This window comes from Nelumbo lutea, chromosome 8, assembly GCF_056320005.1.
Source record: "Nelumbo lutea isolate HS-2025 chromosome 8, American lotus-T2T, whole genome shotgun sequence".
Classification (NCBI taxonomy): Eukaryota; Viridiplantae; Streptophyta; class Magnoliopsida; order Proteales; family Nelumbonaceae; genus Nelumbo; species Nelumbo lutea.
The window spans coordinates 16,931,466-16,944,544 of NC_142691.1; the positions used below are offsets into that span (position 1 = coordinate 16,931,466).

A 13,079-nucleotide genomic window follows, 5' to 3' on the forward strand; every position below is an offset into this window, starting at 1 on the left:
CAGGGAGCTCCAACATTCTCTAAGGCATCGACCGCCTAGTAGGGAGTTCGCCACCAGGCAATTCGCCCCCAGGCAGTTCGCCACCAAGGCAGTTCGCCCCAAGGCAGTTCGCCCCCAAGTAGTTTGCCACCAAGGCAGTTCGCCCCCAAGTAGTTTGCCACCAAGGCAGTTCGCCACCAGGCAATTCGCCCCCAGGCAGTTCGCCACCAAGGCAGTTCGCCCCCAGGCAGTTAGTCACCAGGGAGTTCGCCACTAGGCAGTTCGCCCCCAGGCAGTTCGCCACCAAGGCAATTCGCCCCCAGGCAGTTCGTCACCAGGGAGTTCGCCACCAGGCAGTTCAACCCCAGGCAATTCGCCACCCAGGCAGTTCGCCCCCAGGCAGTTCGCCACCAAGGCAGTTCGCCCTAGGCAGTTCGCCACCAGGCAGTTCGCCACCAGGCAGTCCGACACCAAGGCAGTCCGCCACCAGGCAGTTCGCCACCAAGCAGTAGTTACCAAGCAGTTCTCCCACAGGGAGTTCGCCACCAAATAGCTCGTCACTAAGGCACGCCACCACCGGGTCGAATAACGAGGTACTTTGCCAAAAAATTTTACATCACAAAACATTGGTACGTGGCCGAAAACGGTTACATCAAAAACCATTTTTGATTACTGGTTTCTAGGTTAGTGGTTCAACCATCCAGTCTGAATGAATGGCCGCTTGTAATTTAAATTAAATTAATGGTTAAAAATCATTATTCAAGTAAATGAATCAACCATCCGGAGTTTTTGACAAAATAACAATTCAGGGTGAAACAGAATCGGTTGCCTAAACAGTTTTTGGGGCCAAATGGTCCTACTGTCCAGGTCAATGACAATTATAATATTTGTCCCTTCTGTTTTCTACCCAATCTTTCTTCTTCCTTTCTCTTCTTTTTCCAACTTTTCCTCCCTTCACATTGGTGGAGCAAGGGAAAGGGAACCGGTTTTAACCAAATTTCAATGTTTTAAAAAACATTAGTCATTGGTTTTTGGGTCGACGGTTTGGTCATCCGATCAAATAAATGGCATGTTCTAACAAAAAAAAATTAAAAATTAAAAAATATAATTAAAATAAAAAAAATGTCAAAAATGTTGAACAAGTCAATCGTTCAACTGTCTGTACCAATGGGTCGTTGACTATTTCAACGGTTTTAACCAAAAATGTTACTTGATCGGGTTTGGAGTAAAATGGAACCAATTGCTTGAACAATTCACAGGTCAAACGGTCTGACTGTCCAAATGAACGGCGGTTGAAAACCATGACAAAATTATCTTATATATTATCTATCGAATTTGTCCTTTTAGACATAAAATATATTAAAAATTATAAAAAATTAAAAAACCTTTATATATTATAAACATAATAATTGAAACAGGTCTTAATTAATTTGGAAGAAACAAGAACCAGTACCAACTCAGTCGTTAATCGGAACACTGACAGAACCAGAACTGATATAATTGCAATTGCATGGTTTGGTTCGATTGGTCAGGTAAAACCGATCCATTGACAGTCCTAAAATGGATGAATTCCATTAAGTTCACTGCAGTGGCCACAGCATCGTGGTCACAGTATATCCGGACTTTCACCATGACAACTCCGACAGAAACCCCTTCCGCTATGTTTGGTTTGAAGGAAACAGTAGGGAAAGGATGGGAAATCTAGGTAAACCTATAGAAGATTTGTAAAGGCTTTCCTTTCTTTCCTTTTCTTTCCCTACTTTTCCTTTAAACCAAACATTTCATGATTACCTTTTATGGCACCGCAGTTGTGCTTAACCCAGGCATCCTGTCTCTTACCCAAAAAAGAAAGAAAAAAGAAAACAGGCATTCGTAGGCTCGGGGCTTGGGCATTCTCAAATTTAAAAATGTTCATCCCAAAACCATGTAAGGTGTACCCCTTAATTTTTGTCTTTGTTCTTGGATTTTAATTAATTTATTTGAATAATATTCTTGGTTTTTAAATTGAAATCTCACGTGTATATTCTATGAGTACAGTTTATTTTCATGAATAATTATTGATGATGTATGATCTGGTTGTTCCTAGCTGGAGGGCAATCGGACGTTGAACTAACACGTGATCGGTCGAATTGCAAGAAACACAGTATCAAAGGTCCTAGGGTGCTTTATCCAATGTGGGCACTCTGATGCTTAAATTAGTGAAGAGTGTTGTAGTGAGTTAATTTGCTTGTGAATAAGAGAGCAATAGAGTTAAATCGCAAATACCCTATGAGACTGGTGGTGATGCCCTTATATAGGCAAGCTGTTGTAGGGCTCATAAAACATATCCGAGATCTCCAGCCCGCGTAACCAAGAGTTTGTTTCACACCCAAAAATGGACTTCGTATGAGTTGATAAGGCTTATCAAGTCTGTCCAATTCAGGTGGGATACGAATAAGGTTCATTGATATTGTGATCCCAGAAAGATCGAAAACGGTTGATTAGCTTCTAGAAGAGGGCTATATGGCACTTCAACAGGTCTAGACACCACAAGCTGCTCGGACCTCAGTCTTAACCGAGGTGCCCTAGCTGACCTAGCATGCTGAGGTATTCGAAAATGCTGAATTGTCATCAAATCATCAGATCACTCTACATGTTCGCATACCAATGCGTTGGGCCAAATTACCCCTCATCATTTAACGTCTTCAATTTTTTACTTTTCTTCATTGTTTTCTATGCTTGGCTTACTAGACAAAACGGTAAATTACATGGACCCTACTTTTGTAAGAGTTAAAATTTGCACCCTATAGTTGCAATAATTGTTGCAAGGGACATCCAATGGAATGGTTAGTCTCGGTTGGTCAGCTTTGTGACAAGATATTTGCCATGGCCAAGGTAAAAGCCGAGCACTTTCCCTTTATTCTCTCTGGATAAAGGGTAGACAAAATTTCATTGAGCTATAGTCAAGGATTGGTCTACTAATGCATAATTCTCAGTAGAGATTATAAGGGTACAAATTGATCAATTTTAATCTGATATGATTCCAAATTTGATTTTGGTTTAAATTGGATTCAGATATCCATTTGGTCATTAATCAGATCAAATCGATTCGTTTATTGATTGGATCAAATTTAAATACTGCTCGATTTGAATTTGGATCTCTTGATCGAATTCTTATCAATCAGTTTACCCCCGTCCAATTTTGATCTGATTCGTTTGCAATCCTACAGATATTATCTAGTAAGTATACTTTGCCACTTAAGCAATTAGATGGATTAGTGTGAATATCACAGAGCGCTCCTCACACCAACGTCACAATAAGTTAAAAACATATCCCACACTTATATATTATTAGATATTTTCAATACATGATGGGATGTACTGTGAGGTCGGTTATAGTGGCTTAGTAAATTAACTGAGAACAGAAGGACCAAACCACTGACTGAAATATGACTTTTAGAAAATCAGAACACAGGCATGGAAGCAATTTTCAAGAAAGCATAAGCATTCATTTCTTTTCATTTTATGTGCAATGAAATGGAAATCAATTTCGCAAAATTTGTTAGTCTTTCATGTTTCATCCGCCATGGGTACTGGACTACTGGGTAGTCTTTTAAGTAAGAACCCATTCAACTGGGTGGGCCATCAATTGGATTGGGCTTAAATCGAGTGACCCATTTGGCAGTTGACTCAAGGCTAACAAACTACTAGCACGCTCTAATTCCTGTGCCTTGACTTAGAATTGGCAGTTGGGGTTGGTAGTTGGTAGGTGTGAATGCATGGATCCAATCCTTGTTCAACTAGAGCTTGAGGACAGGAGATGCTTGAGTTCTTAATCTCAACCAAATTTACACCATTAGGTTATGTTTGGTTTGAAGGAACTCCTACCTTTTCCTTCAAACCAAATACAGCCTAATGGTAAAGAATAGGTTTCATATTATTGGTAGTTCTAGGCTCTGTACCTCAATTCTATAATGGAAAATGACCTTACAAATTATGTCATATATAGTAGACTAGTGGGGTTGGCACAACGGCACCCACCATCCCATACATTTTGTCCTCTATGCTTTACATTACCTTACATAGGAGATTGTGGCTCATGGGGAGGCCCCCCCTTCTAATGACCCCTTCTCCCTCATTCATTAACATGGTTCTAACTTCAAACTAATGTTTTTAAAACCGGACTGGACCGGATGATCGAACGGGAAAAGCTTGGAACAGGTCACCTATTGGTCCGGGCAGTCGAACCGTTTGACCCTAAAATGATTTTTTCTCACTTTTTGGGTCTTTTAAATTTAAATTTAATTTTTTATTTTATTTTTTATTAGAGTAAAAAGTCTATTCAAACCAGACAATCGGACCATTGTACCCAAAAACCAAACCCCGGCCTGTCCAATCCAATTTTAAAAACCTTGGTTCAAAATATGATACTCACAAAGTCAAATATATAAAAATTGCACGTCTAATGATTAAAGAAATGATACTCATAATTAGTTTTAATGGGTTGAACCTTATTTAAAATATATCGATACATTGCAACATTTTGAACTTTATTCATAAATCATAGTTATTTATTGGCAAGAAAATAGCGTCAAAATACACCATGCCTTATTAAAAGTAAGATCCATGGTGTTGGATCCATCAAATACATCAAAACCATTTAATATTATAACTGCTATACTACTCAAAGGAGGGCCCATTTATTCAAGACTCCGCAAAAACCATAAATAAAGGATGGAAAATTGGAAGCAAAGAAATGCATTTACCATACACACAAGTGACAGAAAGGAACCCTTCAATACACTTCAAGTCAATAATATTTATAAAATAAAATAAAACAAAACAAAACAAAAGAATTCTTGCCCAAGTCCAAACCTAAAGCATGTAGGCATGGGATGCCAAATTTCGAGAATATTTTAAGGTCCGAGGCACATCTGCTTCGGGTGGGTCCCTCGAATAAATGGGATGATTACAAACATTAGGCCAGCTTCCAACAGAATTAGGTGGGAGTTGCACTTAATCAAAAGGATAACGTCTTTTAATTGGGTGGGACACAGGACAGGACTAGTAGATGGACAGGGGCCCACAATATGGAGGGTCCTGAACTGCTTCATGTCCTACACGTGGCAACGCTATAGCTGCTCCAGTCCTGCACTATTTCTATTTGGGGCTAAGCTGATAGTCTTCATTTCAGTATGTTCACTGAGTGGGAATTGAACCAAGTTTTCTTCTTTTGGTAGATTGCTTAATGTTTTTCGGGCCACAACCGGGCCCGGCTGAACAAGTTTCCTAGTCCGGGTATGAAATTGGATGAGTCGGTGCTGACCCACAAAAAATCTGGATATCTAATATCCCTTCCCGCCCTTTCCGAAACAGAAAAAGCCCAAATCTTGACTTTTAATTTATTCTAGACAAAAACAAAATTAACAAATCAGTGTTGTCTGACCCGGATTGGAAACAAAAGTTTAGCCCGTGAAAAAACATAAAAGATCCGGGTCCCAGAAGACCCAATGCATCAGCGGTTCAGCCATTCAATCCAATCCATGGGGCTGACAACACTGAGACAAGTAGATAAAGATCTGGTTCGGTGGTTCCTTATTGGGTATTAAATAGTAATGATGCGTGGATCTGAACTGAATCTGAACCGGATTATTAATGGGTTCAGGTTTCAGAAATGGACCCAGGCCCCACAGATCCTGGAAGGGTAATTATGTTGCCGTGGATTCCCAGTACAGTAGTATAACGTTACTTGTGTAGTAGTGTTCTAGACTTATAGGAAAAAGGTCCCACCGTCCTATTACGAGAGGTTAGATGAACGGTGGGAATTGATCAGATGACGTTGGTGGTCCCTTTTCATATTTCAATCCTATTTGTTTATATTTTCGATGAATTATTATTAGTTTAATCAATAATTAAATATGAAAATTCAAGCAACAGTCTAGGTGGCGCACAGAATTAAGAACTGACTCTCCGTGAGAGATGGAGAGAGGGAGGGAAAGTTAAATTAACGAGCAAAACCTTAGATTTAACGTCTTCTTCCCTCGCTTTTCCTCCTCTTTTCTCCCCTCGGCGTTTCTTCAGAGCGACGCACAGTTTGTGAGGTGGGTGCAGCAATTCCTTTGAAGCTTGGCCCTTTCTGTTTCTTTCTCTCTCTCTGTGGACTCTCAAGCAGGAAAAGATTGGTTTTCGAAATCAATGATCTATAATTCGTGGTTTCTTGGTATCAAGGGTGGTAAGCTAGTTGAAGATCTGTGGAGGGAAGGGAACCTACAGATCTTCTTGCTGTTTCTTCTTTTTTTCGATTTCTTTCTGTAATTTGTGATGGGTTGGAGATACAAAGCTGGATTGATGCTCATTGCAGCCGTTGTCATCATATGGGTCACTTCTGCAGAAGTCACGCAGGTAAGTCTTGATTTATCCACAATGATCTGTCTATAGAGTCCTTTGTTCATGACAATTTTTAGAGCACTCGGAGTGGAATTTCATTTGGTAGTTTCATGGTTTATTCATGACAGTTATAAAGTTTCTGGTTGGATGTTGTTGAAAAGGCTCGAATTCGATTTTTATTCTTTCCTGTTTCTTTAAAAATTATAATGTTTTATGTCCTGTAACAAAAGAGCAACTTTTCTTTTCTTTTTTCGTTGGGGCATTTTTTCCTCCCAGGGGTGGAGGATCCTTCTCTCTGGTTGGGTGGGAGAGAGCGATCCTTATCATGAATTGTTAATTTGAGTTCTAATGTAATATAATATTGCAGACTTTGAAAGCCACAACGAGATGCTCCTTTTAGACATGGTAGCATTGAAGTTTAATTAAATGCTATAAATATTTCTGCTGGGAATTTGGCCAGATAGATTTAGTCTCATGTCAGGATTGTGGTAAAACAATGAAAGTTGACTTCTACAGCTAATCTGCAACACGCATGCAAATTCACGTAGTCATCTTTAAGCTCATTCCCTTTCATAACATTGTCATTCTTCATGATCTTTTGCCTACCTGAGAATTGCATTCCATGGCTGCTTCTTTGTTCTTTCGCTTCAAAAGGTAATGAAGGTCGGAGGATGCATACATCTGCAGTAAGATTATGAGCATTTCTACCCAATAAATAATCTTTAAATAAGGTAGCCCTTCTTTATGATCCAACTGTTTAATATGAATAAAGAAAGAAACATGAAAATTGATTAATATGAATTTGTTTATACTTAGGCCCCGTTCGCTTTTCTGTAAGTTATTTACCCCGGTAAATGTAATTACCTGGGTAAGTTTTTCTTGGGAAACACTTACCCAGGTAAGTGCATTTACCCATGTTCTTTTATTTCCTAGGTAAATAAGGTAATGACCATTTTAGCCATAAAAATCCATTATTAAAAGGGACATTTTTGTCTCATTCAAGTGTTAGCAACTTTCTCCCTAGGTGGGAAAGTTATTTACCCACCTAGGAGATAGGTATCACTTACCTGGGTAAGTGATACCCAGGAAAATAAACTTTCCCTGGTCCCCACATAAATGGTAAGTGATACCCAGGAAAATAAACTTTCCCTGGTCCCCACATAAATCTGAGAAATGAACATGGGATTCTTGGTCAATGGGAACCAAAATCTCATTGACCAACTTCCCCCCCTCTCAAAATCCAAAAAAAGAACACCCCCTTAAAGTCAGAGACAACATGGTCAATGGTTTTTGGACTATTTGTATAAATATGATTTTCATTACTTGGCTCTGTATTATGGTTTGGTTCTCTCTCTGGTGTTACTGAAGTACACAATACAAGGAGTTCTTTATCCAGGGCTGATTTTTTTATTAACTTTGAACAGGGAATATTTACAGACTATAAACAGCCATTTGCAGTGACATATCTAGGAGCCTCTCTTATGGTAGTATATCTTCCAATAGCATTCATCAAGGATTGGTTATGTAGTTCACTGAGAAGTCGTTCTTCTAAAAAAGGCAAGCATGCAGAAACTGTAGACAGGTCCACTGCTGGGTTTGGCTCTCCTGCAAAATTTAATGGGGTGCAGAAATTTTTTGAAATGGAACTTCAGGGCTCTTTGCCTAGAAAGGACAGACTGGACAGTGAATCCGACCTTTCTTCTCAGGAAGAGGGAAGACCTTTAATTTCTAAGCAGAAAGAAGATGTGGATACAATGAAACAGGACAAAGAGCTTTCCACAAGGGAAATTGCTATGTATGGCTTTTATATCGCACCTATCTGGTTTATAACAGAGGTGAGGCACAACAATATGTTATATTGAAGATATGATATAACTTCTTGATATGTATTAACAAAGAAGATTTATTAAAACATATTCTATCTGCAATACTTGTCTGGGTTAAAGTATTTTTAGAATAAAAATACACCAAAGATGCTTATTGATGACTTTTTATTTGATACAGTATTTGTCTAATGCCGCATTGGCACGTACAAGTGTTGCAAATACGACAGTGCTGTCTTCAACTTCAGGGCTTTTTACTCTTTTCATTGGTGCATTCTTAGGGCAAGACACACTAAATATGGTAAAAGTAGTAGCTGTCTTTGTCAGTATGGCTGGTGTTGCCATGACAGCTCTAGGGAAAACTTGGGCCACAGATGAGGCACAATTAAGTGCTGCTGTGTATGTTTCCTTCCCTCTGCTAGTCTGCTTATGCTTCATATCATATGTAATTCCAATTTGCATACATGGTGCACATACATCTTTTTCTGGCTGTTTGAGAACTTGAAAACTGGAAAAGGGTGCAAGGCTGGTATTCTTTTTTTGGCTTTCCTTTGAACACAGAATAAAAAAAGAACAGCTCTCCAAAGTTGCCAACTGCATTGTTCTTGAGCCTGCAGGACCCTTTGCCCAGTTTCAGACCACTTATTTTTATTTTTTTAACAAGGAGTTTTCTTCACTCAATTGGTTGGGTTTTGTTAACCACAATTAGCAATGATCATATCCAGAAAAAGAGTATTCCCTAGTTGATCATTTACATAAAACCTGATACAATTTCATAAGCAATGCATGTTTGGAGAATTTGTAATTGATTTTTTATGTGCAGCAATGGGAAGCGTTCTCTTATTGGAGATCTTTTTGGTCTTCTCTCAGCTATGACATATGGGCTGTTTACAGGTTACTTGTTGCATATGCTTAGTTTGATTTATTTTTCTATTATGAATTCCTATACAGATACTGATTACTAAAACAATCTTGCCACAGTGCTTCTCAAAAAATTTTCTGGAGAGGGAGGTGAAAGGGTTGATGTGCAAAAGTTGTTTGGATACGTTGGGCTTTTTACACTTGTTGCCCTTTGGTGGCTTGGTAAGACTTTTCTCTAAATGCACTTGTCTGTGCTCATAACTTCTCCATAGTCTTTTGTTGATGTGGCAAAGTTTTTCCATGAGATTTTTATGCTTCTCATCCATTCTTCATATACCTGCCTCAGAACTGAAAAAAGGTTATACTTTCACTTTAGAAACACAAGGGAGTTGATATTAGTTCCCTTTTCCTTCTTTTGTTTTCGCTGTGTGTCTATATATGTATGTTAATATTGTCCACCTAGGTGGAATTGGTCTGATTCTAAAGGAAATTTGATTGATCAATTTATAAAAAGTAATTCTAAATGTTCTCTTTCTACAAAAGATATGGACCTTGCTAGCGCAAGGGTATCCAAAGAGGAGAATTCTTGGTGGGTGTTAGTATTCCAAAATTCCAGATTTTGGACTTGGCGTGTTATTGGAAACATTATATAAAGTCAAAATAGAGAGGGTGTAAAACCATATGGAACATTCTTGATGAATCTGTAGTATCAAATCATCTACTCAGCTATTAACATTTTGAGCATCAATGTATGGCTACAAGGATTCTGAGATATGGAAGTTTAGGCTATATTTGGTTACAATTGTGCTCCAAAGAATCACTGTTTGAGGAATGAGTTCTATGCAAAAAATGATTCTTTTTTTAAGCTGAATTTTCTTTTGTGAAGCTAAACTTCTTTTAGCTTCAAAGAATCAATTCTTAGAATGAGCTTTGAGCCCAGAAAAAGAATTAGTTCCAACAATTTTTATAAATTCGAACTTAAAAGTGATTCTTAGAATCACAAGTTTCATCAGAATTAATTCTATAAAAGCATGCCAAATGCAGCCCTAGATGTTGGGAGCTTGGGAAAATGGCAACTAATTACATCTTGTATTTTACTTCTTCATTTGGACTTTAAAAGAATGATTCTTTATATTTAATGGTTCCCTTAACTAGGATATCTCCATTAACAATACTGTGAGTGCATGTAATGATGTAATAAGTTATGCTGTTAATTGTTATACAATGTTTTGAATTCCTTTTAAGAGGTTTTTGACCTACATGAGGAGCTTCTACCGTACATAGATTATCTAAATATAACTTGACCATTAGATCAGCTTTTCTTGGAATTTCTATTGTCCATACAAAATACCATGGTTGACAAGAAAGTGTATATACCCATATGCATGTTATGCTTTGTACCAGCACAGTAACATAATCAACATTATTAGTGGAGAAATATACCCGGTCAACATATCTGAACATACCCTGAAGAGTGACTAGCTAGCTAGCAAAACAAAGTGAAACCAGAATAAGTAAATAAAAAATAGCATTAGTTTTATCTTGACTTCTGTTGTACTCATTCTTTGTTTCTGTTTGTTTTCAGTGTGGCCTCTGACTGCCCTAGGAATTGAGCCCAAGTTTTCTATTCCCCATTCTGCCAAAATGGATGAAGTTGTACTTGCAAATGGTTTTATTGGAAGTGTCCTGTCTGACTATATTTGGTATGTGAGAGGAAACCCATTTTAGCTTTCTCCGTTTCCAGGATATAATTGTTCTTATTTGGTATTTATTTTGCTCCTCAGGGCATTATGTGTTGTTTGGACAACTCCACTTGTAGCCACGTTAGGCATGTCTCTAACAATACCACTTGCTATGGTGGCTGACATGGTGATTCATGGTCGCCACTATTCAGCAATCTATATTCTTGGCTCTGCTCAGGTAATGAAATTCTCTTCCTAATAAGAAACCATGAATTTATTGTAACCACCACTTGTTGTGATCATGCTGCCTTGTTGAGCAATAAAATTAGTTCTTGCTAGTTGCACATGTCATTCATCCCATCATACTAGTTTTTTCGTGCAGGTATTTGCAGGGTTTGTGATAGCAAGTCTATCAGAATGGTTTTCTGAGATGTTAGGGTTATAGCATTTTCTTGGGTTTTTCTTTGTAATTAAGCTGGCTATCTATTCTTTCTCGTGGTCATTCTTTCTTTACCTACTGATGTGAGGCTGGTGGCCAAGATGCAATGCTTCTTTTTTGCATGGGGTATGGACCTGTGAAGAGAGAGAATTGTCTTCAGATATTTTTGATTGCAGGAGAGGTGAATTTTTTTCCTTTCTCCTTGTAGAGCCCTGAATGCATTAAGTGGTTTTTGTTCAAAGAAGTTGGGGTTTTTGTACATGTGAATTTTCATACAAACTGATATGGGGTCAGATCCATGTTATATGTACTTTTGTTACATGAGTTAGGCTTCTGCTTTGTAATTATTACTGTTCAATTCAAAATAAAAAAAACGCAATTGCATTTCCCAGAGATTTTCAACCCTCACAGAAACTTGGATTTGACAGTCAAAACATAAAATAACAAGAATGAAATTCAAGCTCGTCTATTCTTTTAAGATTATGTTTGGTTTGATAGAAAATAAGAGAAACAGAAATTTAACGGATATTCTTAACAAATTTCACAAAATTTCTTTAGAATTTTCCCTCAGTTTTCCGTTCTCTCTTAGTTTCTAATGATAAAGGTAGAGCAATTACTATCAATTAAACATTCATGTTACATCTATAACTGGCAAGGGGACTAAATATTATTGTTTTATTAATGAGTCAATATCAAAAGGAACATTTGAATTAAACACTACATTTTTTTTAAACTCCTAAGTATTCCAAAAAGAAATAAAAAGAATAAATCACATGCTTTTCAAATTTTCATAAACTCCAAGAATCCTTTCATTTTTGTCCATCTAGATTGAGATTCTCTTATTGAAACAAATCAGATCTTCTTCTGTCCACAAATTTTCAATGAATCATATGAAGCTTTTAGGGAAGAAGCTAATATACTCCAAATTCCAAATGTAACTCCCTAAATCCAAAAAACAAAAATGCACTTAATAAAACCTAATGTAATGAGAAACTCAAATTTTATGACTATCTGGTTCTCATTCCAAAGCTAGAACCCTAAAAAACAAAGTATGTGTATTTGAAATAGCTGTTAGACAGTTTTGTATGCCCTTAGCTTCAATCAAAATTGATGTATTTTATGAGTTTATTGTAAATGAATAAAAGTACATATTTGATTCATGTTCCCTTGGTATGTTTCTGTGTATTACCCTTAAACTGGACACTTATTGAGACTCGTGTTAGTTTTGAATGTTCACAGCCAGTGGGTCGGTCTGGAGAGATCTATCCTAACAAGGCTGACACTGTGGTGCCACCAAGTCGGTTGGGGTGGCTTGTCTCAGTTACCGGGGTGAAACCCTAGGCACATACAGTGTAGGATTAATTGAATCTTTGAATTGGACCAGATTTCCAGTATTGTCCTGGACCTTGGAGATTGATGGGCAAAACTGGAAAGTTACACCCGACCCCTAAACTCGATTATGATACTGCACTAGATGTCGGATCGGGCTGTCTTTGATGTACCAATCAGTGAGATCCTTAACGGGGGTCAAAACCTGGGTATATTGGGACAATCCGAGAATTCATCTGAGTGGGTGATCATAGTGACAGGATCAGCCCCTTTGTCGGACAAAGGTAATGATCGGGAATGCACTCTCAATGTTGGAAACCAAGACTGCCGGCAGCCGATTTCAACCGTTGAAATTTGTTTTGCAAAATATATTTTATATGAGATATAAAAGTATATATATTATGATTTCTAAAATGTTTGCAAAAGGGTTTTAATTCCCGGGATCCATATAAGTGGAGAGTGCAGCACTGTTCCTTGCAGCCGAGGGAGAGGTCCTCTCTTGTCGGGCAGTGTATGATCATTATAGGCTGAGAGGTTAAGTGTAAGACCATTGAGGATAATACCTGATGGGCTAATCTTGCATCTGCCCACAGTCCCTGG

At 38.0% G+C, this 13,079-nt stretch overlaps 1 protein-coding gene across 1 annotated transcript; it reads left to right on the top strand.

Moving 5' to 3' along the window:
- Positions 1 to 5,902: 5,902 nt before the first annotated feature.
- LOC148843035 (putative transporter C405.03c) lies at positions 5,903 to 11,543 on the top strand. Its single transcript, XM_088957207.1, has 8 exons — positions 5,903 to 6,360; positions 7,770 to 8,180; positions 8,350 to 8,567; positions 8,992 to 9,062; positions 9,150 to 9,251; positions 10,615 to 10,732; positions 10,814 to 10,949; positions 11,094 to 11,543. Exons 1-8 carry the CDS (start codon positions 6,280 to 6,282, stop codon positions 11,154 to 11,156), a joined length of 1,200 nt encoding a protein of 399 aa, XP_088813333.1. The 5' UTR covers positions 5,903 to 6,279; the 3' UTR covers positions 11,157 to 11,543.
- Positions 11,544 to 13,079: the final 1,536 nt, after the last annotated feature.